The 26,756-nt window shown below is 48.5% G+C and overlaps 2 protein-coding genes across 2 annotated transcripts in view; both read right to left on the bottom strand.

Moving 5' to 3' along the window:
- On the bottom strand, window positions 1-26,004 carry Pyroxd2 (pyridine nucleotide-disulphide oxidoreductase domain 2). The gene is made up of 16 exons (XM_020184785.2): window positions 25,871-26,004; window positions 22,025-22,044; window positions 18,878-18,971; window positions 18,730-18,803; window positions 14,732-14,887; window positions 12,750-12,903; window positions 10,596-10,657; window positions 10,407-10,504; window positions 8,310-8,451; window positions 7,789-7,923; window positions 6,771-6,843; window positions 6,426-6,582; window positions 3,327-3,481; window positions 2,540-2,646; window positions 972-1,092; window positions 1-315 (listed from the first exon to the last, which is right to left on the bottom strand). Exons 1-16 carry the CDS (start codon window positions 25,995-25,997, stop codon window positions 245-247), a joined length of 1,746 nt encoding a protein of 581 aa, XP_020040374.2. The 5' UTR covers window positions 25,998-26,004; the 3' UTR covers window positions 1-244.
- The window catches only part of Hps1 (HPS1 biogenesis of lysosomal organelles complex 3 subunit 1), a 29,560-nt gene continuing 26,085 nt past the window's right edge, over window positions 23,282-26,756 (bottom strand). The window contains exon 22 of the transcript XR_012449664.1: window positions 23,282-26,490. The gene's annotated coding sequence lies outside the window, so the exon portion shown is untranslated. The remainder of the gene's footprint in view (window positions 26,491-26,756) is intronic.

Below are 26,756 nucleotides of genomic sequence, written 5' to 3'. Positions count from 1 at the left end.
TATCTATATAAAACATTGTTTTTAATAAAGCAAACCCGGGGTCCTTCATGGAGGCCTGTGACACAGGTTAACTTGTGCTAAACGTAACTCGAACCCTGCTTCAAATAATAGCTTGAGCCTTGGAACATGGTTGCCTCAAGCAGCATCCTTTGGAGCACAGCAGAACGTCCTGGGCTGCTGACCCTGTGGGGGACTTAGAAGCTCAGGGGTGAGATCTCTTTCCTCAGTCAGAGTTGGTCCAGCTTCACAGGCTCTTGAGGTCCCTAAAGACCACGTGGGCTGCATTACGTCCAGCAGCACCCATGACACCTCCTCCTAGAATCAAAACTCTACTCAGAAACAGGTCAGCAAGGGACAGGAGTGCAGCTTACAACTAGAACAGCTGCCAAAGAGATCTGGGCCTTCTGCAGGATTCCACCCACAGCTGAGGGACGGCAGGCCACAGTACACGTTGGCCTTCAGAGTCCCAATCTGCGAGCCCATCTACTACAAGGGAAGACACTCAGCAGGAGAAGCTGAAATGCAAGAGTAAGGGTTAGTGAGGAAGACGGGGAGGCCTACAGCTCAGAGAGGGTGTCTATAGGAAACGTGGCCCCAGGGAGGTCACTTAGGCCTGGAGTCAGCATAGGGAAGACATTTAATGTTGAGAAACTTTACTGATCCTTTCTGATCTCAAATGTGCATGTGGATTTAGGGATGTGCATTTCCCCCAACCCCAAAGTGAAATTGAGAGAGCTCTCTCCGCAGGATGTAGTCCTCACACCAGTGGAGAGGAGGTGTCTGCTAAGCTGAAGCTTTGGAGCCTGGCAGAGGTGCCCTGCACTTGCCGTGCACTAAGGCTGCTCAGGGATGGCTCATTGCAGGAAGGTCCACACCCTGACCAGTGAGTATCCTTCTCCTCTGTCTCCAGACCTCTACCCTCCTCCAAGCCCTCACAGCCCCTGCAAGAAGTAAAACCACGGGTCACTTACCAGGATGGGCCCCACTTCCACAGAGGTACAGGCCTGGGAGAGGGCAGCGGTAGCTGGAGTGCAGTGGCACTGGGCGGGCAAAATAGAGCTGGTCCAGAGACATGGCACAGTGGAATATGTTCTGGGGAGGCAGGGTCACAATCATCAACATAGGAGTGCTATAGTCTTTACTGCCTAGGAGGGTTTTTCCCATTCCCTGGTCTCTATAGGAGGCCCTTCTCCTTCCAGGTTATTTTCTTGGGTTCTTAAAATGCAGAAAAGGAAGAGGATGAGAAAGAATAGGAACATGTCCTGGGTTGAGGTGAAGTTTTCAGAAAGAAAGAAGGATGGGGCATCTTCAGACAGCAGGGAGACAGAGTAGGGAAGATAAGAGGGCATTGTGGGGGTTTTGCTGTGGACTGAGTAGCCCTCTCAGTCTGTTTGAAAAGCAGGAGAGTTGGCCTTGCTCTGGCTGCCTGTGCACACGTCTGCAGGAATGTGTGCACTGGCCAAGCAGTCCACCTGAGTGTGGCCTCTGGAGTCCAAGGTCCAGTGGGATCATGGTCAATGGTGGGACTCTGTCAATGGCAGAGACCTGAGTGTGGTTCTGCTCCACGGGCCTAGGTCAGACCACTCCAGGCTGAGCCAGGAGGCAGGGTGGGATGAGGGAAGGTCAGATCTGGGAGGGTGTCCTGGACAAGGAGAACAGCATCTCTCCATCTGTCCCCTCACCAGGTCCCAAACTGAGCCACCTCTTCCCCAAACCTGTTCTTCTCCACCCTCCTAGCTCCATGATGACACCGCAATCCTGTCATCTACCTCTGGGCTCATTCTGTTCATCACCTCCATTGGCCTTCATGTGCACTCTGCGCCAAGATTTCTTACTCCCACCACCCTCTTCCTTCCTGTTGCTGGCCTTCCTCTCTCTGTCTGGACCAGCCCTGTCCAATAAAAATGACCAGAGCTACACAGGCAATTTTAAGTTTACTAAAAACTAAAAATTTTACAGTATACTGAACAAGTAAAAGCAAACTGGCAAAATTAAAGTTAATAATATATTTTATATAACCCACTAGACCCATGGGATAGTAATCTCAACATGTAATCAACAGAAAATTACTAATGTGACGGGTCACACTTGTCTCTGGGCCTTTTCCCACTGTGGTGAATTGCACATCTGTGACTCGTTCCATGCTTGCCCCCTTCCCTTGTCAGGGCTCAGTAGCCACTGAGGCTGGTAGCTGCTAGGCTGGAGCTGCCTCTTAACTGGGTGCCTGGCCTCTGGTGTCCTGTGTTTGATAAAGTGAGGAGCAGTGTGGGTGGAAAGCACTCCCTTTGGGAGAGGCTAAGAGGGATATGGAGAAGATACCACAGGCCTGGTGACCTTCTCCCCCCATCCCCTGCCCCCCAGAGTCTCTATGTCTGGGTTTCTATGTCTCGTCTCCTCTTCTGTTCCCTGGATTTGACCACTGCTCTGTCCCCTCTCAGTTCTGGTTTCTGCCACTGTCAAAAGCCAAGTAAAGCTGGAACGCTCAGCCAGGGAAGGGGGTGAAGAAGAATGTGAGGAGTGACCCCAAGTCTATACTCACCCCTCCAGGAAGCCCAAAGATTCTCTCCAGGTCAGGTGGTGTGAGGATATCTCTGCCCACTACAGAGCCCTTGAAGCCGGGGGCATAGGCTTCGATGCAGTCAAACACTGGGTGTCCCGGACAGGGAAAGGAGATGGTATTGGGAAGAAGAGGAGGTGTTATTGTTGTACAACTTGTAAATTTACCAGAATTCATTAGGGTATATGCCTAAAAGGGTTGATTTTACCCTATGCAAATTATGACTCAATACATAAAAAACAAACAAACAAAACTAACAGTCCACATTCAAATAAACAATTCATCATAGAGGCCTGTGGGTCTTAGGTCAGCCCAGGCCCCACTCTTTGCCAATCTTAAACACACAACAACTGGTCTCCTCCTTTTCTCCTCATTGCTTTGTTCAAGCTATTTCTTTTGCTTAGAATGCCCTTTGCTGTCTGGCCAACTCCTATTTATCCTTTAAAGCCCAACTCAAATGCCACTTCCTATGAAAGCCTTCCTTATCTCTCTGATTTATGGCTTCCTTCTTCGGTTCCATAAAATATGTCGTGGGGTAGTGACTGGTTTCCCCCTTTAGACTGTGAACAACGTGAGGATAGGAATGGGGTCTTTAGCCCAGTGCCTGATCCTAGCAGAAGTTGTCCTGTTGACCTAAGTTTCCCTTGGGCACTTCTTTCCCCTTGGGATAGCACCTGTGGGTGCCCATCCTGTGTGTATGTGGGGTGGTCCCCCACAGGTCACATGGCCAGCTGTCACCCTGGAGATCAGACAGTGTAGCATTCTTTACCTTTGTCTGCATAGGCATTTCTCTCCTGCTCATCCCAGGCCTTGCCTCCTGCCAGCGTGTAGGGGGTGTACTGAGTGAAGAGGGAGACCACATGGCAGCCAGGGGGAGCCAGGGTGGGGTCCAGTGAGGAAGGGATGCAGAGCTCAATCATAGGCCTGAGGTACACAGGGAATAGAGAGGGTCAGGTCTGAAGGGAAGGGACTGGGAGCCACTCTGAGATGACCTGGAACGAAAGGAAGGCCCTGAGATGGCATCAACACTGGGCTAGTTGTCACTGTGAGGCCATGTGATTATTTACCTGCATGGGCTTAGCCTCCATGCAGACCACCTGAAGACAGTCCAGACCACCCTGAGCAGTTCCCCTCACCCCTAACCTCAGCCTCTCTGGTCCAGTCCTTCCCTACACACTTCTTTCCCCATGTTCTAGACAGGTCTCCCAACTCAAAAGTCCCTAGGGTCCAGACACTTAACCTAGGACAGCAGGTACTCAGGTGCTCAGGTTTCAACCAACCTTGTCCCTCCAAGCCTGGGCACCTTCTCCTGAGCAGACCAAACAACAGAGAGATGCCTGACACCCAGTAGAACTGTGCACTGTGTCTAGCCTCTGCCACCTTTGTCTATAACCAACACCTTTTTACCTCTGATCTCCAGATACAGTCAGCCCTCCAAGTCTGGGGGTTCTGTGCACTCACCAACCTCAGACTGAAAATATTACAAAGTTCAGTACAGAAATAGCATCTGTACTGAACACGTACAGACTTTTCTCCTTGTAATTATTCTATGAACAGTACAGCATGGCAATTATTTACATAGCATTGACATTGTGTTGGATGTGATAAGTTATCTAGAGATGATTTAAACTATGTGGAAGAATGTGTGTAGGTTACTTGCAAATACCATTCTGTTTTTAAGGCACTTGAGCCTCTGTGGGTTTTTGTAACCACAGGGTTTGAGGGGTCCTAGGACCAATCCCCACAAATACCTAAACTATATGAGTGTCCTTCAAGGCCATGTGAAATGCCCCTGCTCCTACATCCCTCAGTTGCAACTTTCCCTCTGAACTTGGATGTCAGTTCTCTAAATCTCAGCGCCTGATATTCTCTAAAACTTACTTTCCCCTCAAAGCTTCTTCCTCTTCTCAACAAATGCATCCATCATTTTCCTCGTACTGCTCTCCTTCACTCAACTCCACTTCCTGTCCAACAGCAAATCTCCTTAGCTTTGAATTATGCCCTTCTGCTGCCTCTACTCTGGTCTAAGCCACCTGGTCCTCTCTCCCATAGATTCTGCCTCAGTATCCAATTGCAACGGATGCCCCAAATTTTTCTCCACAGTGGCCAGGGAGGTCTTTCTAAAGGATAAGGCCCTGCAAGAATTTCTCTGGAGTGAAAGCCAGGAACAGTGGCTGTTGGGGACCAGGCATGACCCTGGACTGGGAATAATGGAGTTTGCACAGCCTCTCCATGTAGAAGTTTGCACAGCCTCTTCTACCATAATTTTCCCAATACCTAGGTGTCTTGACCTTTGTTCTCACTTCTCCTTGAAGAATACAACCTGCTGTGTCTGCATACCAGCCCCTTGATGCAAAACTAGATAAAGTACCAGAACTGTTAGGAGACTCCCTGATGCCAGATTAATCAATACTTTAGAAAGGTGTCCTGGGTGCCTTGATGATTCCAGAACTGATGTGTTGTAATTAAGCTTCATTAGCCTTAGGAAAATTAGCCCACCAAACCTCATTCCTTTCACCTTGCATCAAGAATTGTTAAAGTTTGATTTTTACCTGAGTCTTTTCCTTGTACTGACCTAATAAAATAAACACTCTGACTTAGGTAGACACTCATGTCTTTCCACTAGGAACATGTAGTCCTCCCGACACCAGTGTTCTGTTTTATGTTCTATGTCTGTATATGTGTGTGTGTTTTATTTCTCATTCCCCATTGCTCTTAGTCAGGCTCACGTAGCAAACCCATGCAGGCCAGGGCAAGTGGCCAAGCACCCAGCGGGATCTGGCTGCTGTGGTTCTTAGAACCTTCACTCCAGGCTCACTTTCTTCAGCCATTCTGGCCTCGTCCCTCTGCCTCCAATACAACAGAACACTCTTTCCCCAGGGCCTTTGCACCTGACCTTTCCTGTGCCTGGATGTTCTTTCCCAGATTTCCCAGCTCTGTGTTTTTGCTCCCTTCTCTTCTCTGCTCAAATGAAACATTATCAGAGAGGACTTTCCTGATCTTCTTTCAAACAGAAAACTCCTGTCCTTGCCTTATTTTTCTCCTTAGTGCTTATCAGCAGGGCCTGCTTGTTGACTGTCTTGTCTCTCCCACCTAAGAAAGGAAGGTCAGTGACTGTGGAAGAGGCCTTGCTGACTTTGCTTGCCGCTCTGTAACTGGGTCCCTGAACCAATCCTGACACAGAGTAAGGGCCCAAAACATTTGTAAATGGCTAAATAAACTTTGCCCTGTCCCCTTCTCTCTAGACTGCCATCTTCTTTACCTTATGCTATGAGTGTTTGTGTGCCTGACTTATCATAAGCTTTGTGTCTGTTTCACACCCCACGTTCTCCAATCCATGGCCAGTGCAGAGCCTGGCTGGATAGGTTTTCAGTGTCTGTTGAATAATGGACAGGATGGAAAGGGGTGGCCCCACTGTGTTCTGCATGCTCTCAAAAGACAGAGGCCCAGCTGTGCAGGAGGTGGGAAGGCACGAAGGGGCTTGTCAGACATGAGAGAGAATACGGACTGGGGCTCCATGAGCATGCGCCCTCTGTGGCTGCTGACTTAGAGAACCTCCTCTCTCCCAGATAGCATTTTCTACTCTTCTTCCAATACCAGCGCTGTCCTCTGCAGGGCCCTGCCCTTCCTCTCATCCATGACCCTTCCTGTTCATCCCCCCTCTGCATCTCTGACTTCCCTGGCCCACAGATTTCTTACCTGGGATGCACTTCCTGTTCTTGGAATAGAAGTGTGAATTTAGGCAGATTCCAGGTCACTATGAAGGTTTAGTGCCAGGTGGAAGATGCTGGTCCCTGCTATGTCTGGACAGCCACCACTTCCCCTGCGTCAGAACATCCATGGGATACAAAGCCCAGGATCCACCCACCTGTGGGACGGCAGGCCACCCATGGAGTCTTCAAAGGCCTGATGGAGGAGGAAGGTGTCTTCGCAGTTCAGGTGGATGGAGCACTGGTGATGAGGCAGTGGCTGGCCCCTGGGAGCATTGGGGGCTGCCAGGAAGTTGGGGAGCCTGTCCACAGCCACTGAAGGACCAAAGGGAAGGGTAAGGTCCCAGCCCTCCATGGTCCTCTCTCTATAATCCTCACCCTACTCACTCAGATGGTGGACTAGGGGTCTGAAAGCACTGGGGGGTAGGCTGGAGGCCAGGTGATGGAGGGGATGGTGTGGGCAGGTTTTCCCAGACACAGCTCTGCAAGCAGACACCTCATACCATTGATCTTGGTAACAGGAGACTGGGTGTCCAGCAGGGAGATTCTCTTCACGAAGGCCTCTGGAAGCCATTCCTGGAAGGAGAAGCCTTTGTGAAAGCCTAGTGTGGCTAAAGCCCCAAGGAAGTTGCTTAGGCAGGTCTTCTAACTTCTGCCTCCAGAAATTCTCAGCCCAAACTGTCTCTGCTGGGAAGCCTTCCTAGTCTTCCCACTCCAGACTAACCACTCTTTCCTCTGTACTCTGCAGCTGTCCTGACTGTAAAGCACCCTGCAGCTCATTCTGCTTGGGACAGGGCCAGAAGTTCACATGCCTTGTTTCTCTCCTGGTTTCTAAGCTCTTGGGAATCTTACTGTCTCAGAATCTAATGCTTTGCACTGATATGTGTTAAGTTTCATTAGTGGAAACATTTAGGGAAAGTGGTGCTTTGCCCCCAAGAATGGAGGGGAGCCAGTGCTTATACACACATTATCTTATCATCTGGGAACAGAAAGATGTAGTCAATGAAATAATTGTCCCATATCCTCAGCCTTCCATGAGTGTATACCCCTTTCCAAGCACCTCTGTAGTGCTCTCCCACTCTGTCCTTTGGCTTGGCCTTCAGACTTATTTTCGCCAATGTTGGCAGATACGATGCAAACCGATCCAACAATATGACTTGCATGATTGGGCTTGCTGGCTTTTGCCCTCTGCCAGACCCTGAGAATGTGCCAGGACCACTGTGCTGGAGGCTGAAAGGGACATAGAATAGGGACCAGTCACTCTGGTCTTCCCAGCAGGAACTGCCCTGGACCACCTACAGCCGGCCAACTCCCAGACACACGAATATGACCAGCCAAGACCAGCAGAACCCCTTTGCTGCCTCACAGCTGACCTTAGGTGAAGTGCAAGCCCAGAGTAGCCAAATTCAGAAGTTTTGTGCTTGTTTTGCGGTATTAATACAGCAACAGTTTCTTGACCCCTGATCTCCCCATTTTTCAGCCCATGTCTTGGCAGACATCTCATCTCTATACCCTGCTTACCTGTGGTACCAGCTTCAGGAAGGTGACCTGTGGAGATGCACTGGACAGCACCACTCTGCTCCTGACCTCCAGGCTATCTTCTAGCACGACTCCTTGAACATGGCCTTCTCTGCTCACCTGCACCTTAGCCACTGGCTGGAGCCACCAGTGAGAGGCCCCAGAATACCCCGGAAGAAAAGTCCATGTTGAATCTGGTGGCTCTCCCACTGTCTGCACTGCTTCTAGCCACCCCCACTTCCTCGTCCCAAACCCAGTCTCCAAACTCTGCAGCTTCTCAGGGAAGCCTTGTCCCAGCCCCTCTATCTTGAAGCCTCGGCTCAAATGTAGCTTAGCACCTGGCAAATTCAAAGGGGGTGGTCAGAAGAACTGGCCTTGCTGATAATTGCTCAGCCACCAACAGGCTGTCCCTGGATTCTAAGCCCTGTCTTGTTCATCAGTTATACATGGAACCTCCCAAATCTGACACCAAATTCTATCCTGGATCTTAGCCAATAATCAGGGTAGGGAGAAAGGGTCCTCACCTTTTCAGTGAAGATACTTGCTCCGTGGGCAGTGGCTGAGCTTGCGATGGCATCCGACAGGGCACCCATGCCACCCTGGACATAGCCCCAGGCACCCTGAGTCCCCTCCAGCCCCCCCATCACATGATGCAGCAGCACGTACCTGAGGGCAGAGCATAGCATGATTGGTTGGGGTGGACTCCATCTCTGCCTTGTGCCTCCAGCCTCTCCCTTCCCCATCCAGCCCTCTCCATAAGCCTTTATATGAGCTCAAGGCTCTTGTAGAGCCCTTTGCCTTCTCATTCTACACTCTCCCTATGCAAACATATCTGTGCAGAGTTTGTTACCAACACGGTGGAGGCCATGCTCACACCTGCTGAGCGCTCTCCTGAGCTCCAGTCCAGCTGCCCATAGGCACCTCTATTTAGAGGCTTTTTTTTGACAGACAACTTACACCCATCACCTTTCACCATTCACCAAGCTGTTTCTTCTTCAACTTTCCCCATCCTCTTGAATGGTATTTTAAGTTTCCAATAGAAACCCAGGTATCAACCTTGACCTAGACCACCTACGTCCAATCTAGCCTGTCCGCTCTACCTTCTAAGGAATACTCAGCTGTACTGTTTCTGCTGCCCATCTTCTCTCTTCCTTACACTGCCAGAGGAGGCCTCTCCCCCAGAGCCACCTTCTCTGCACTTGACCCAAAGGTGATTGTTCTTCCATGAGCCCCAGAGCCTGAATCTCAGAACCCAGCAAGCTCCTGCCACCTTCCTCCTTCCAAAGCCTTCACCAGTTCAGTGTTACTCTCTGTCTTATCAGTATCAGGTAGCCTCAGAGTCCCACCTCCAGAGTGTCAGCCTCGTCCCATGCTCCCCTCATGTGCCATACTGCTAATGAACTGAGCATCTTTTGGTTTCTTGAATGGCACACTCACCCGTGCTCTCTATTCCAGCCTTTGCACCCACTGTGCTGCCAGCCTGGAGCCTCTTTCTCCCTCATCTTTTTGTTCAGCAAATTTCTCTTCTTCCTCAGGTCTCAGATCAAGCATCTCTTCCTTTGAGGCCTTCTTTAGATCAGTGTAAGCTTCCCTACTGGGCCTGCTATCATAACATTCTTGGCACTTCCATATCACTACTTGCTCCGGCTTTGTCCTTCCTGCTAGGATTTCTGGTCTATTCAGTACAGCATCCCAAGCACCTAGCACAGGCTAGTGTTCATCAGTAGTTGTTGAAAGAGTGAAGAAACAAATTCCCTAAAGACACATTTCATAAACTGAGCAGTAGTGTGGCTTCCCAGAGACCCAAAGAGAAAAGGACTGGGGCCCCAGCTGGAAGATCCAGATTGGCTGGTTGATCACAGAGCTTGGCCAAGGTGCAGGAACCATAGCCAACCCTTCTCCACAGCCCTGGGGAATTCGGGGTTCCCTCAATATGTGCTGAAAAGCCACTTCCAAGGGGAGCTCTCATCCCTTCAGAGACGAGTCACACTGTCAGCTTCTTACTGCATTTCCCAAGTACACTGGCAGTACCTTCCATCCCAACACACACACACGCCCCTCCATTGCTACAAGTGGCTCATCGACCTCACTGTGCCTGACTGTTCCTCTTGGATTGAGTTGTAAGCACACAGCCTGCCCACAGAGAAAGGCAGCTTCCTTTCCATAGGAGGCATCTGTATGAGTCTGTGCTGGGGCCCAGGAAAAGGAGAGTGGGACAGGAGAGACCTGGGTTCTTTGCAGGAACAGGGGAGGGAAAGGGTGGGACTCTGATGGGAGGGCAGAAGGGGAGAGGGGAGAGGAGGGAGGAAAGAGGACATGGATGGTGGGGAGTTTTTCACAGTGAAGCATGAGTATTAGCTAAGAAGCAAGATTTGGAGGGTTCAGAAAACTTGGGCTGGAAACTCTGCTATTTACTAGCTGTGTAACTTTGGGCTAGACACTTTTCTTCTCCGAACTCTAGCTCTCAGATGTGGCTCTGTGAGTTCACTGTGTATCACGTGCTGGCTTGGTACTCAGCATGTTGGGTGAGCTCAATAAATGACAGTTTTGTGGTTCCTGTCTTTGTTCTCCTTGGGGAATATGCCCCACTCCAGCTGCCCCTCCTTGGTGCCCTCACTCACCCACTCCCTGGAGTGAAGGGACTTGTCATAGCTCCAATCACAGCATCTGTTGCTAGAGTGGCTTTTAGAGGCTCAGACTCAAACCAGTGGTCCAGCACCTGGAAAACAAGGCCACAGGAGCAGGGCTCAGGGGCCTGGGTGGCTGGAGAGGTTCCAGGTTACCCTAGGCTGGGACTGGGCATCACTTACTTTGGTAATCGGGGCTGTGAGGACCTGGTAGTACTGGGGAAGCTGGGCTCCGAGGGTGTGACCTGCAAGAGAACAACAAGCATCAATGGAAACAGGCTGTGAGCAAATACACTGTTGTGGTCCCTGGGGATGAAAGAGTGGGAGGGGGTGGGGACCTTCTAGTGTGGCATGGCAGGGGCAAACTATGATTCTCACACCTTCCTAGGTTTTGGGCATATGTTTAACACCTCTGAACCTGGTTCTTTGTAAAATGGGAGACATCTTTCATACCCTCAAGACAATAACCTTTGAGGATTAAATGAGATATGTCAGCATTTGCAAGTTCATGGGCACTGATTCTATTTTGCCATTAGCATGATTTGGGGAAAATTTTAACTTGCACTTTACACTCTTATTTTCAACTCTGTAAAGTCCACCTCCTGGAGGGGTCCATTGCTTTGACACTGATGCAGACCACTGCAGAGGGTAACTGGGCAGTAGACTGAGAGGGCAGAGATCGTGGTCTCTGGTCATTGGGGCCCCTGGGTACCTTGATATTTGGCAATAGTAGTTGCCCAGTAAATGTTTCTCATATGAATGTTTATTGCACAAAGCTCCTGGAACTGATAATCTGAAAGGCAGTGTCTGTTTTTGATGTTCATGATGGAGTCCACTGGCTCTGATTTTTCACCCTCCCCCATATTCACACTGTTTGCCCGATAACTCTGAAGTGCTTCCCACCCGCTGTAGCTGGATTGACCTGCTCTGCTCCTTGACTCTAGGCTCATCCATGTGACTTGTTTGGCCAACAGAATGTTTGCAAATGTGACACAAACAGAGGCTTGTAATAGGCCTGGACATGAAGGACTGCCCTCTGGACTTCCTCCACTGATGTTAGAAGCACATGTTTAGACCGCATACTGCTCCCAAGAGGAGGAGGAGAGACACCTGGAGTAGAGCTGCTCCTACTCATCTCCCCAGCCACAATGTGTATGGGAGGCCAGATCAGATCAGCCAAGCCAGCTTGGATTGGTTGAACCACATAGACTCATAGGAAATAAATGTTCGTTTTTAGATGCTATGGAGTTTTGTGGTGTTTTTTCTTATGAACATAGCTAACTGATTCAGTAATTTTCTAGAATTTAGAAACTAAATTGATCTGTACACCCGAGGGTGGTAGAAAATAATAGCATGCTTCATGAAATTTCCCTTCTCACGCCCATGGCACACATCACTAATTGATCACAGGACTTTTCCTGGATGAGACCAAACCTACCATCTTTGTATGGAGGTAGTTCTTCAAATTCTCTTGTTTTCTATATCTTGTTTTAGCTGTGGCCATGGTGATGAGCTCAATGCAGGTCTCCCACACCGAAATTCTGACAGTGTCACACTTTAGCCCTGTAAAATGTGCCTCTTCCTTTCTTCCCTGGCCTTCCTTTGCTGGCACAATGACAGGTTACTCACAGATGCATGGCCCATTAGTGTGAGAGCTAATACCCTATGGAGAAACCCTTGACCAGCAGGGGACAGGGCCTAATGGATAAATCTCTCTCTTCCTTTTCCTGGGAATGGTCCTTAAGTGCACTTCATAAGACTTCTCAGAGAGTCCAAGCAAGATCTGGTACCTTGTCACCCAAGTGGTGGCCAGTGCAGTCATACACCCCGGCACTAGCTCTCCTCCATCTGATTTTTCAACTCCTTTCCCCTGCTTCCCTAGTTTGGTGCCCTGGAGGTTGTTCTCCTCCTTCTCTTCCTCTTTTTCCTCCTTCTTCTTTTCCACTTGAGCCATGCCCCCATCCCTTTCTGCTTTAGCTCACTTTTTCAGATAGGGTCTTGAGTTTTTGCCCAGAGCCAGTGTTTGACCTGGATCCTCCTACCTCTACCTCCCAAGTAACAGATTATAGGCATGTACAGTATGGGTAAGCTCTCTGGGTTTACCCTTTCAAATAAATTACTTATCCACAAGTCTTTGTCTCAGGTTCTATTTTTAGGGCAGGCCAGGCCGAGACCTTCTCAGTGCAGTGCCCCAGAAGTCTGAAGGGAACATATTTAATAAACTGACCACATCTGGCAGCTGCCTTGGAGCTTTAGGCTTGGATTCAGGCATTGAGAAAATGGTTCACCTCTTTGAAGGTCACTCTTTGAGCTCTCACAATTGCCCTTGGGACTCACCTGCCTTCAGCAGGGGCTTGAGGGTGGACAGCAGCTTGAATCTTTGCAGTAGGGAGCCACGTTGGAAGGCTGCCATATCCACTGGGGCTGCATCCAGCAGGGGGTCGATGGCTAACACCAAGCGTTTCATGAACACCTCATACCTGGGGAAGGCCTGGAACACAAGGCCCCATTGTCCAGAATCCCACAAGGACACTGTTCCCATTCCCTGACCCCCAATGCTGTCCCCATGGCTGCTATACCCCACAGTGCAGTCCTAATAGTTCCTTAGGCCTCATCCCTGGTCTTGGTTCAGCTTAGCTCTTCTGAGTCCTCCCCATTCAGCATTTGTGTGTCTCCATCAGCAGCAGGAAGAGAGCATGCGGAGAGTCCTGGGCAACAGGACAGCCACCAGGGACGAGGGAATCTATGTAGGCCAACACCAGCCACAGGAAATTGGCAAGTATTTGAGGGTGTGGGCTCTGCGATAAATCTACCTACAAGTTTCTCTCTGGGTCCTTCTATATATGACTGGTAGAAATTATATCTCTTCCCTAAAGCCCCAGCATGCTGACTGCTCTTTCTTGGTCTATCTGTCTGATGTGTGGCCTCGTCACATGCAGTGACAGAAATCTGTATCCTCTCACCCTGCCAGTGTCCACAGTACAGCCAATTTTCCACAGCCAGTTTCTAATACCTGCCATCCCTTCATGGGACAGGTAACAGGGTCAGGGATGGAAGCCTGCACCACTGGAGGCCCTCATTTCATTCTCAGCCCACAGCATTTAATCTGGGCTCAGCTTCACCCATAGATATATCTAGGAGATTACAATAAGTATTACATAAAATTCTGTGTTAAAGGACATTCGAGAAGTCTTATGTAAAAATAAAATTCAATAGCTTTCTCTAGAGCAGGCCTGTAAAGTGACAACCTGCAAAGACAAAACCAGAGATCAGGCTCCTTAGGTTCTACAATGGACCCAGGACTATGGTTGTTGTTCATAGGTGCAGGGTTCTGGCTTTGAGCTGACTCCCATCTGGTGTGTCTGAGACAGGCAGGATTGTGGGGAGGGAGAAGGCAGTGGTCCCTAGACCACTACAGAAGACAATCTATGAGAATCATTTGGAAAAACCTCAACTCTCAGGTGATACTGCTCACTAGACAGGCTTGTAAAGTTCCAGGTGAAGAGACGAATGCATGTGACTGTGGTTCTCTTGGTTTCGCCTAATGTTAGGTAAAACAACATGCACAGATGCATTAATCTCAGTTCTTGTAAAAATGTCTCCACCAGGATATGATTCAATGCTGTTTCTTCAGCTGTTCAAGCTTGGTACAAAAATGGTCTTTCAAAGAATCCTTCCATATCTACAGAACCCACCACACCAGGCCTACTTCACCACTCAGGGTCTCATCCGGACAAAGCTACCCAGAAACAAATTTCTGGACTGCAGTCCCAAGAAAACAGCATGGACTCTCCACTCTGCATGTGTGTTCTTCCTTTCTCAGGCCTGCATGTTATCACGACACTTTCTTGACTTGGGTGTCAGGGGAACATGCCAAATTCAATGAATGAATATTTTCTCCTCCTAAGTTCTGGATCCAGTTCATTCTGTCCTTGTCTTTGATCTGCACTTTGCTCTCTTTTGGGCTTTCATGTGGATGACCACTTGGGATTCTGTCTGAAGGCAGGAGGGATAGAAGACACACAGTACAAGTGCAGAATGAAGATTCCTTTTGAAACTCATGTGGAGACTTCTGGACAGAGGCCTCACGTGAACACACACAGGCTTGGGGCCTCCATTGTCCACTGGTCTTAACCACCCTTGCCATCCCTTTTCCTCAGAGTGCCTATGGTCAAAGGCTAGAGAAGGTTGGAGCCCTCCAGGGAGGGACTGGGCCTGTGCAATGTGGACATTGCAGTTCCCACCAGGCCCATTTCCCTTCAAGAGCCCCTCCAGGCTGGTGAGGGAGGAAGAGCTCAGTCCACAGTCACTTTCCCTACCTGGGCATCCTTCTGTGAGAACTGGGCAATTTGCTCCTGGTTTTCTGCCATGTCTGTGCCTAGCAGAAGTGACCTGGGCACCTTGCCACCTGTGCCCTCTTCCAGCATGGGGGTGAAGGAGTAGGGGTTCCGGAGATGAAGCCTCAGCCCATGTTTCTGCAGAACACAAACAGCACAGACAATGTGTTAGGATCTGTACTGTCTGCCCTGGCCCTTTTCTCAGTTGTGCTCATGTGACCTGTTAGGTACCTGTGTGCAGGTTCCTAAGGTGTATGATCCTGGTTTATAAAACGTTGTCTTGTCCAGGCACTCAATGATAGACCATACTGTATTATATCATACCACACATACCAAGTCACACCATGCCATGTCATGTAACAACATACTGTATCATGCCATGTCACACCATAACACACCATGCATGCCATGCTTATCCTGTGCCAGAGATGGTACTAGGGATTACAATCACTCACAATTGCCCTACAAGTATCATTATCCTCTCTGTACGAATGCCATAATGGAGGTCAAAAGAAGTTAAATGGCTTATTGCATGGCACTTTAGGAGCTGGATATGGGTTTCAAAACCACATTTCTGTGACTCCCAGGCCTTGGTTCACAGCCCTAATCTATAATTGCCCCACTTCAGAAAATAAATAATTAATCTTTAGAAAGACACAATAAAGCAACGGTTATGTGAAAATCCATATATACAAGAAAGATAAATTATTTGTATCAAAAAATTTTATTTACTTTGTAGACTCATTTACTCCAGGGTCACTTTAAATGGAAGTTCCCTTGATATATTTAAAATGTGATTCAATTTACAGATGTTTGGCCAGCACACAGGACTTTACAAGAGCATGTATACTTCTCCAAAGGAGCACAGATCCAACAGAGGGGCCTGTGCTACCAATACCAGTAAGGCTTACAGTGGCCACTTTCTATAGATTTCTCCCAACTCCTGGCCTGAGGTCTCTTCTTGAATGCAGAAAGGCCTTCCTGATCACACCAGCACTTGCTGCCCACTGCCCTGCATTATTTTTCCCCGAAGTACTTGTCACTATATAGCTAACTACATCTTTAGTTTTAACTTCACCTCATTCCAGTAGAAGGAAAGCTTTGTGAGGTCAGTGACATCAGGGCTTGTTCTGCTCAATGATGTGCCTACATATACATTCAGCACCATCACTAAGCACTCTGTTGGCTGCACAGATGAATGCTACCTTGCAAGCAAGGTATGACTCCAGAGCACAGAAAGGAGATCTGTGACTAGAAGAATTAGGACAGCAAATGGAAACCAAAACCAGACCTTTCCAACAATTACAGCCAGAGTTGTCCCAAACCAGAGACATTCCAGACAGGCAGAATCACCAGGACAACAGGCATATGACAGAGGAGATTCTAAACATGGTAGTGATGGTGGGGGGTCTGGGCTGGGAGACCTTTGGGTCCTTTCTAACATTAAGATGGAGAAATCAGGTAGGCTGGTGGAGTGGCTTAAGTAGTAGTTACCTACCTAGCAAGCACAAGGCCCTAAGTTCAAACCCCAGTATTGCCAAAAAAAAGAGATGGAGAAATCTAATTGCAAGTTGGAGGAGCTTCCAGATTGATTCCTTTTAATACAATGAACTTCAACTTTATGGGGCATCCTTAGTTCTTCTATTCTCTCACCCTTGACACCTTGACATCTCTTCTACTGTGAACTCCTGTCAGCTCTGTCTGTAGAAGTTGTCCACTGCCCTCAGTCCAGGCTACCATCTTGTGATCCACTGTAGCAGTTGCCACACGAATGTATCTGTAACCATTCTTTCCTCCACCATGATCCAGGAGGACTGATCTTTCCTGAAGCCATGAATCCCACATCCCACTTCCTGATTAAATATCTCTGTTGGTTTTCCACTGCACTGGGATAAAGTGCAATCCCTTCATCGTGGCTTGCAAAGCCTGACACTAAGCTGACACTGTCCCCTTGCCCATCATCTGTGGCTCCTTTGCCTGTCACCTGTCTGCTCTAGTCATACTGACCTGCCTTCTGCTCATGTCTGCCTCTGCCTGTTCACCTCTACTTCCCCCTGACTGGAACTCTCTGCTCAGATGTCCACCTGGCTGGTGACTTCTTCACATTTCAACATCAGCTCACATGGCACCTCAAGGGGGATTTCTTGGTTACCAGTCTAGGCTGGGACTGTAGTCTCTTTCTATCATATTTCCTTGCTTTCTTTTTTTCCTGCCACTTCCCTCTACCTCAAGTTCTCTTACTGCTTCCTTGTTCACTGCCTACCCCCCAAGGGTTTTGTCCCAGGGTCTGGCAAAGAGTAAGTGCTCAGGAACATTGACTGAATGCAGAAGTCAAGTCAATAAGCAGTAGAGAGGAACCTAAGAGGTATTTCAAGTATAACTAATTGAACATGAATCAGTTTTTGATTGATTCCGAGGACTTTCTCTTATAAATGGCACCTTTGTCATTCTTGCTGGTTTAATTAGGAGGAGTCAGAAGAACGTAAATGTTAAAACAGCCACTAGATCCTCTCCAGGAGGTCTGTCAGAGCATGAAGTTCTCTTTAAAAACAAAACAAAGCAGTCTTTCCTCTCATTGCCTGTGAGACTTCTTAGCTGCACAGCCATCCAAGGTGGAAGTTGTTGGGAAGGGATGAGGTGTGTTTGAAGGACCAGAAACATGGGGGTTTTAAGGAGTGTGGTTTTCAAAGTTATGACTGGAGCCGCCTGTTTCAGAATGACCAAGAATGCCATAAAATGCTGCTGCCAGACCAAACCACTCCTACAGAATCACATCTCCATGCAAGAACCTTGGAAATCTCTGCTTCCCCGCCTGGTCCCAGGTTACTCTTATAGTCCTACAGGTTTGTGAGCCCCACTTCAGGGAGATTTCCCCAGTAAAGCATGAGTGGAAGGACTACAGCTGAGACCCGGAAGATCATTGTGGGAGGCAAGGGGGCTAGGGGTGAGCAGGGGCTGCCTCTGGCCACCAACATCTACCACTGTGAACTGGTGCTTTACCAATTGCCTTCAGCTATAGTGTGGTATGAACCGAAAACCACAGACCCACTCTAAATTCTATCCAGTCCTATACCAGGATCTCTTTTTGTCTCTGTCTCTCTTAAATAATAATTTTCTAACTTGAGCTTCTGTAGTCATTTACTTTAGGAAATCCCTATACATGAACCTGCTGGCACATCCAAAGAACTGTAAACAGTGGACAAACAGCTTATTCATTTCAGACTTTGAATTAAGAGCAAGGTGCACACTTGTATAAGGGTGCTTATACAGGTGGCACCAGGAACCTTTTTTCTGAGAGGGAGTGACAGAGGCACCAGTGGGTAGGAAGTAAGTCAGCCTTGGGAATGAAGTAGCAGTTTGTGAAAAAATCACAGGTAAGGCAATGTGGCAGGTGCAGGGTAGAGGTGAGCAAGCCAGTGGACAGAGGTTAGTGGACAAAGAAGAGAACAGGGGCAGATGGAGAGTTCTCATGATCCTCTCAAAACAGCCCTGGAGCTGGAGGAGGTAAAAGTCTGGGTCTAGCTTTCTGTTTGGGCTTCCAAGAATGGCAATAGGCTTCAAAGTTTAATGAGGGCAGATTTGCCTTGTGTCTAAGGCAGCTTTGCAAACTCAGGTGCTCAAGGTTCTAGACAGGTATCCTATGAGGGCCAGATAAGATGTCAGAAGGTAATGGGGACAGGGAATAGCATGGAGCCCTGCCCATGCAAGGCACCAGTCAGGTGCCACTATGTGAAATGAGGGTTGATGCTGATTAAGCTCAATGTTCAAAAGGGCTATGATTTTTATGCAACTTCCTAGTTTTTAAGACACTGGGTGGGCAGGAGGAAATCAATCTGTGAAATGCAGATAGAAATCCATGAATGAAGGAAAGACGGGAAGGGAGGGGCATTTGCCTTGGACACAGTAAAGGTGCCTTCACTCACATCGGAAGGATGGAACTGCTGTCCCACCTAACCACAGGGCCATGGGGACTGCTCTACCTTCAGCTCCAGGTCCGTGTAAATCTGCGGCCTCAGCAGGCTGAGGAGGTAGGATGCACGGGAGAACTTAAACCCTGGAACAGAATCAGAGGAATCAGTTGCCAGTGATCATTGCCTTACTCTCCCTGCCCAACCTCTTATAACTCACCTGGGATGATCTCCTCAGTGACAGCTGCACCCCCGATCACGTGGCGTTTCTCAAAGACCACTGTATTCACCCCCAGTCTCTGCAGGTAGGCCGCCTGGGGAACATAGGGCCCTCCCTTTATCTCTGGGGACTGGCCTCCTGACTTAGGGCCTTCACTGCAGGGTCAGTGGGCATCCTTGGCTCATGAGTCCAGATGTCTTCCAAGATCAACATGTCTGCTCCTGCCCCTCCACCTCCCCACTGAAGGTGACCTTCCCTCCTTAGAGGCCTGGTGCCCAAGGGACTCATATTGCACTCTGCCCACTGTGCCCTAGCTGTCCCTCTCCTCCTGATGTCCCTCTCCTCCAGGCAGGAGCAGTCTCAAGTCTTATAAGCACAATGAAGCGGTAGCATGGTGAGGTGGAACTTGAGAATGCAGGGCCAGACTCCCCAGGTTCAACTCCTCAATCTCTCTTTTTTCTGGTACTTGATACATCCAGCCTCAGTTTCCTCATGGAAAAAAACAAGACCCACAATAACATGCCTGTTTTATCTACTACCTAGGATTGCTGTGAGGGTCATCTGAGCTGGTCCCTAGCAAGGACTTACATACCATGAATGTGGCTCTGACAGAACTTCATTTTGGGGAACAATTGATTCAGGGGGTTCTATTTATTTTTCTGCAGCAATCAGTAGGAGAAATCAATACATATTTATTGAATTGAACTAGTCTTGAGACTACAGTCCCACAAGGAGGGTCTTCCCACCACCACTGTACATCAATGTGATAACAGGGATGGTGAAAATTCAGATGGCACTTTTTAAAAAGTCGACAATTTCTACCATGGAATATTACTCAGCCACAAAGAAAAATGGATTCATGTCATTTATAGGAAAATGGATGGAACTGGAGATCATCATGTTGAATGAGATAAGCCAAGTTCAAAAAATATGATCTTCCTCATTTGTGGATCCTAGACCTAAAATGATGACGATAAGGGGAAAAGAATGTGAAAGGACTGGGAGGTCAAAAGGAGGGGGAGGGGAAAAGGGAATGATATTGAGGGGTAAAGAGGATAGAAGTATGCTACATATGTATATGCATATGTACATACATATATGTGTATACTTATGTTTATATGAAGACTGCAAATGAAACCCACCAAACACTGTTTGAAAAGGGGAGGAGAGACAGAGGGAATGGGAGTATAATGGAGGGAGTGAACTTGTTCAAAGTACACTGTTCTCATGTATGGAATTATCACAATGGAATCCCCTTGTATTATTCATGTACACAAATACAAAAATATAATAAAACTATTTTAAATAAAAGCACTGTTATGTGCCAGACACTGTGGGTATATCTCATTTAATCCACCCCACTATCCTAGAGCTAGGTGTCATGTTTCCCCCCATTTTGCAGATGGAAAAAGTGAGGCTCAATGAGAGTAACAGCTTGTCTTAGGCTTCCAGAGCTGATGAGTAGAGGCTGGGAATTGAACCCAGCCTGTTTGAACACAGGATCTAGCTCCCTAACATATCCTACAGACACACACAGATACACACACACACACACACACACACAGCCGTAAACTGTATAATATTTGTAAACTGGCATGATATTTGTAAACTGGCATGATATGAAGAGGTAAGCCATATTGCTCTCCCATGAGTCATAAACTACGTCATGGAGTGACAACCTCAAACAAGGGTACTGTGAGACAGTGATAAAATGACACCAAGCAAGCCCACTGCACAATTCTAAGTACACAAAAAAAGACAGTTTCTGTGTCATCTACAAAATACCAAACACTCCTCTTGATCAGAAAAAGTGGCTTCTACTTCTTTACCAGTCCTCAGTGGTCCTCATTTTAGTCTCCACTCCCTACAGATAAGATTTACTGCTTCTCAGGTTGTCCTTACTTTCTGGAAGTGTCTAATCTAAAGCAAATTCCTGTCTTCTCAGGCACTCTCCAGATCCTCCCACCAAAGCTCAGACCCTACATTAGTTTCTTTCTCACACGTTCTTATCAGATACCCCACCATGGCACGTGTTCTTGTTTGCTGCAATGAGCAACAAACCCAATGTGGCCAACCCTGCCATGCTCTTGGTGGTCTTTGGCTGAAGGGCATTGATGGTGGCCTTCCCTGAGCTGGCACTTGAAATCGTAAGAGCCACTGGTGTGTCAAGCTGTACGTGCCAGGTCCTTGTGGTATGTTATTTTTTACCACATCGCAGTGAGGGTGGACACTTGCTCTTACTTTACTGTGGCTCAGAGAGGCAGGGTGACTTCATCTTAGCCTTTAAGATAGACAGATGATGGCGGAGATGGAACACTAATCTGCATTTACATTAATAAAAAATCAGTGTTTAAATCACCAATTGAATGAGTCACAAGATTCCCTTATAGAATGATCAGTAAAACCAATGTGTCAGGTGAGGTACTAAGGTTTAACAGGAGCTCCTTCGCACTCCGTGTTTCCCTAAGCCCCCTATATTGATACCCTTGAGTTGCTACTGCTTCAATATGTTCCTTGTTTGTTTTGTGGCCTTGAAGAGCCTCAGTGGCCTAGAGGTAGAGGGACTCAGGACCATGAAGCACAGTCTGCGGGTGCCTCTGCCTGGCTCAGCTTCGGATCTAGAAGCCAGCTGTGCTGGGGATAGGAGTCCTGGCCCCTCTGATAGGGGAGATGCCTCAGGGTCACCAGAGAATACTCTGGACATATAGCAGCTGTGCCCTCCAGGTGGTACATCAGTGGCCTGAACCTCACTGGAGAGTATGAGGCTCTCTACATAGCACTGGCCCTAAGCTGGAGTCAGAGCCCAACCCAACTCCAGGCACCTGACCCCCAGGTTCCAACCTGCTCCTTCTATGACAATGACATGCTTTCCCACTTTCTCAGAGGCTTGCTTCTGTACACTTCTGACTCTCCCACAGGCCATGGAGGACCCTGTGCACGAGGGAAGACAGTCCGTTTTATCCAACCTAACTGGCTACAGGTACACATTCAACCCAGCCCTTGGTCAGCACTGGGAGAGTGAACAGTCTGCCTTTTTCTTCTCTTCTGTGACCTTTATCCTGCCAGCTCCCTTAAGCTCCTCCCCACAGCTGCTGAGAGCCACTTGCCCAGGGGCCGAGAGGTGGGGCCGCAGGGGGAGGTACTCACAGCCACCAGCCCATTGTGTCCTGCAATGAGACAGGAAGAGGGAAGAAAGCATCACTGGCCAGCAGACAAACACAAATTCCTTGAGGAATGAGGTCTCCATCCCTATCCCCCTCCCCTGTTCACACTTGGATACGGAAATAGCATCTCAAGCAGGAGTCAGAAAACCCCAGTTCTTGCCCTGGCTTCAGTGAAGAGCTGTCAACTTTGTTCCATGCTGGAGCGAGGAGCAGGGTCCATGGTCACTGGGGCTTCAATCACTCACGAGGAGCAGGTGACTGATCACAGTTTACGTGGCAGGGGATGGAAGGTGGCCATCTGAGTGCTGCTCAGATGGCTTGCTTGGCCCAAGGGTGGCTCACACTGGGCACGACAATGCCTGAGAAGGCTTTATCTAAAGAGGGGTGTCTCTATCAAACTGCAGTGCTCCAAGAACGAAATAGGAGTACTTCAAAATGAAGTAATCAAACACGAAGAGCTTCAAGGTATGTTAGAGTGACCAGGTGTGCTTTAAGGGTGAGCTGATGGGGCAAGTGTATCAGGAGGGTTGCCCCTGGGCTGGGATCCCTAAATCAGGCTTTGGGGCACCAAGCTTGTGAGTAGCAAGAACCTTTCCCCTGCGACAAGCTTGGAATCACTGGGGAAGGCAGGCGAATGGTGAAGCCCAGACACGTCCCCAGAGGGTCCGTCTGGTGGGTTGGGGGTGTGTGCTGGAACCGACTCCTCACAAGCTCTGAGTAATTCTCATGCAGGTGGTCTCAAAGCCACATGCTGATCTCCAGGCTCCAGGGCCACGCCAGTCTTCTCTGTTTCTCACTCTCAGGAGGAAATGCAGCTGATGTGGAGAAGCATGTCAGCCAGTCCTAGAGACCTGGGTCCTTTTTCTCCTTGGTGACAGATGCCCTGCTGAGTATTTTAGAAGTCACTAGATGGCCTTGATCTCTGAGCACTGACCTGAACCCAGTGTTGACTCAAATGAAATGCTTAACTGTTAATTTGACAAATTATAGTGGAACAGCGATGACCCTGTGATGAATTTCTTCATGGCTGAGTTGGTTTTGTTTTAAATTTCCTACATGGAGACGTTCCAGAAAAAAGAGGTCACTGAGCCAACTTCTCATCCATTAATTGAATCTCTCAAAGTGGGGTTTTCAACCCCCTTTGCCCACGATCCACAGGGAGAAATGCATCTTACACTGTGACCTGGCACACACCATATGAATAAATGTATTTCACAGAAAAAAGTTTCATGAACTAACATTAATTCTTACCATGTGATAATATATTTGGTTCTATTTCATTTAAAAAGTGCTTAAGATTTTTCATAAGAAAGTTTTAAAAATATGGTGTTAGGGACTCATGACCAACTTGAACCTGCAGTTTGAGAAGTGCTACTCTGAATACAAATCCCAGGCAGGCATTTCTGGGCTCCACCTGGCTCTGTTATTTACCTGACTTGGCTCTCAGAGAGCTATTTAACAGCCATGAACCTCTATATGTAAGGCAGAGAGGATGCTGGGACCTTGCATGTTGCAGGGGGAACCAGTGGTAATCTGTAGAGCACCTGACCCTTTGCAAGGATAGAATAAACATGGTGGACATTTGTCTTAATTAGTGGTGCTCATCAGTCTTGGAAAATGAATGCAGTCTTCCAGGCAACAGGATGCAGTTCAGTCACAAAGCCCATAAATGTGCAAATGGATCTCAAGTGACAAAAGTTGACGATCCAATACCCCCAAGTCCTGGCTGCCTCTCCTGTGGCTTCTGGTGACTTGCCCCCTTGTAGGGTCTTCTGCTGCAGGCTCCACTAATCCCCAGGTGGCCTCCAGGGATCCTCAAGCAGCAGCACATGGTCTGAGAGGTGCTCTCAGCCACCGCCAGCCTCAGATTCACTGCAGTGCTGGTTGCAGGGTAGATGTAACTCCCTCAAAATCCTGATTCCAGGGTCAGGACCCAGGAATCTGCATCTTAACAAGCTCTTTAGGTCTTTCTTAGCATATTTAGTGAAATGACAAAATCAGGGTCTCCTCAGGTGGCTGTCAGGTACTGGTGTGACTCCAGGGACAGTTTTAACTTTTACCTTGGAGGATGCCACTCTGTTCCTCATTCAGGCTTGGATGCCTCTAACCCAGGCTGTAGTCATGTTGGTAACAGAAGCCATGAGTGGCTAAAGCGCAGGCTGAGGCACACACAACCCTGTGGGCAACTCTCACCAAGGCAGCCGGTGGCCCGGCAGCAGGTGGCTGTGGCCAAGAGTGGAGACAGGCAGATGTGTCTATGAGGCTGAGGCCTGTGTGCTTCCATTTCCGAGGCCAGTCAGTGGTGTTCCCACTGCCACTTGTCAAACACAGCCGTCGTTAACAACTAAATTATATAACCTTCCCACTAAGTAAATTACACTTAAACCAAAGGTATTAAGAACTCAAAGTAGGCTGCTTTCTACTTACTTTACAACATTTGCCTTTTACCTGTGCTCTTGTGGTCACCTGCCTCTAGGTACCTGCATGGGGGACACAGTAATATGACACCGTGTCTCTCCCAGATCCCATTCTGTGACCTTACTGCTATGGGACAGCCGCGGTGGGAGTCAGCACAGGAAACCTCAGTGCTTCGCCTACTGTTCTGCTGTTAGACTTGAAAAAGTGAGGGAACACACAAACAACATGGATTACATTTAACCCAGTACCTGGAGTATGGAGATGTGAATACACAGTACCAAAAATAGAGAAAATATTCTTCCAATATCACAAAAATACTATCTCACTGAGCAGTCATTGCTGTCATTGGAGAAGGAATGAAGTTGGGACATAAATCTTTTTTTCACTCTTGTCCTATTCTTTAAAGTGAATGAAAATTCTAAGCATTCCTTCTGAACTTATGCACACTGGTGAACTGCAACCACAGGTTGGCTACTGAGTTTGGCAAAAACCCAAGAAAGCATGGCATAAGTATCAACTGGTGACATGGAATTTAAATTAATAGTAGTATATATTTGATTTGTAAGATCATGTTGTACACCTTTAATATTGATAATGTGTGTGTCTATGCACACATTTGTTCCAGCTCATGACGGCACACAAAAAATGAAAAAGCTAAGCCAGGGTGGCATCTGAAGCTGTGTGAGGAGCATTATCTTTAAGGCCTGTCACCTATGTGTGAGCCCAGTTGGGTGCTCTGAGTGTGGATGGAGGGCTGGAGTGGAGTGAACGGCCCTGGACTGGCTGTCTCACCCAGGCACCCTGAAGACTTGTGTGCTCTGAGCTTGGGGTTCAACAAAGAGTTGCAGGACCCCTGTAGCAGATCCTAATATCTGAGAGGACCACCACCCTTTGAGAACACACAGTAGGGTTTCTGGGACTCAGATCTATTATTTCCCAACTCCTATGTATGAAAAGATTCTGGTTTCCTTTGGGGATGGGTGACCTCAGTGGTGGTGATCAGAACTCGGGGCACAGGGTGGGTGGAATTCATTTCTGTTGTCCCAGGGTTCTCTTTCCAACCCTTCCGTACTATATGCTTTCCAAGAACATGGAAGGAACTAGCTTATTTTGCAAGAGAAACAGAGCAGCCCCTGGGCTCTCCTAGTCCTTTCTTCCTGTTCTAGAGGGGGAGACTCAGATTCAGAGAAGGCAAGAATTTGCCCACATAGCAATCCAGATGGCAGAAATAGCACCAGAAACACGGCTCCTGATGCCCAAACCAGAATACCTTCTGTACCAACCCCTGTTCCCACCCAAACTCCTGGCCAAGTTGTGCTGAGTACAGGGAGCAGTGGGGCTCAGTGAACCGCCCCTCCAGGCCTCTCAGCAGGGCTACCTTCCTGCCCTGGGCTCTGGCTCCCGGGTTTACCTGCTCCTATCACCACAGCATCGTACTCATTCTTCAGGCGTGCCCCAGCTTCTGAGGAAGCCCGTTTCCAAGCAGGGCTGGAAGAGGAGCCCAAGGCCCTGCTGAGCCCTAGGCCGCGGGCAGCCATTGCTGCCCCCAGGAATTTGCTTACAGTCAGCGTTTTGTGCTGCCCCAGCAGGGGGAGGGGCTGGGAGGACGCAGGGAGGGGGTGGAGCTGCTGCCCAGACGCAGCTTTGGCCTTGGGCCAAGACTAGCCAGGGTGTGTGTGCAAGCCTGCAGAGGGCCCTATTAACCAGCAGCGCCATGCCACCTCCAGGACTGTGAGTAAGGGCCAAACTGACAGTTCACTGGGTGTGAGCAGGTGGCAGAGCCAGAGCAGGGGGCCTTCTTCCCCATGGGGCTTATTCTCATTAAAGGGTCAGTGCCTGGGATGTGCTGTGCTGGGTGGGAATCCTGTCAAGTGGGAGAGGGACTGCCAAGTCAGGCCCTGCTCTGGCTTGCAGAGTGGAGTCTGATAGTCCAAGATGGTCACTGCTCCTTACCACAGGAGGCTCACACAGCCACAGCAGAAGTCTCCAGAGTCACCCTTCAGCATGACCAAGGCCAGGGCCTTCAGTCACCTGCAGAGAGGACCATGTTTGTCACTGGGAGCCCTGTGTTCTCTCCTGAACACTGCCCGCTTACCAGGAGACTGTGCTTAGGGATTAGTTCATTGTCTCTAATTCTTGGGATTCACTCTTTTCTTTGAAAACCTGGATATTTCTGTCTTTTGGTACCATTCCCATTTTCCAAGAATCTTCAAGGATTACAAATCACACCTGTAAGTAACCTTAGCTAATGTGCTTCCTTACTGTCGCTATGGCCTATCTGGACCCAGGAGTCTCTG

The sequence above is a fragment of the Castor canadensis genome, chromosome 7, assembly GCF_047511655.1.
Source record: "Castor canadensis chromosome 7, mCasCan1.hap1v2, whole genome shotgun sequence".
Classification (NCBI taxonomy): domain Eukaryota; kingdom Metazoa; phylum Chordata; class Mammalia; order Rodentia; family Castoridae; genus Castor; species Castor canadensis.
This window is presented reverse-complemented; position numbering and strand designations above follow the sequence as displayed.

Bases quoted from the DNA above. Each gene is read 5' to 3' on its own strand.
- Pyroxd2 (XM_020184785.2), bottom strand. From the start codon at position 25,997: ATGGCTGCCCGCGGCCTAGGGCTCAGCAGGGCCTTGGGCTCCTCTTCC. The intron at 18,804-18,877 runs GTGAGTTATAAG...ATTCTGTTCCAG, and splicing joins CACTGAGGAGATCATCCCAG to GGTTTAAGTTCTCCCGTGCA. The intron at 2,647-3,326 runs GTAAAGAATGCT...CGGGACACCCAG, and splicing joins AAATGCCTATGCAGACAAAG to TGTTTGACTGCATCGAAGCC.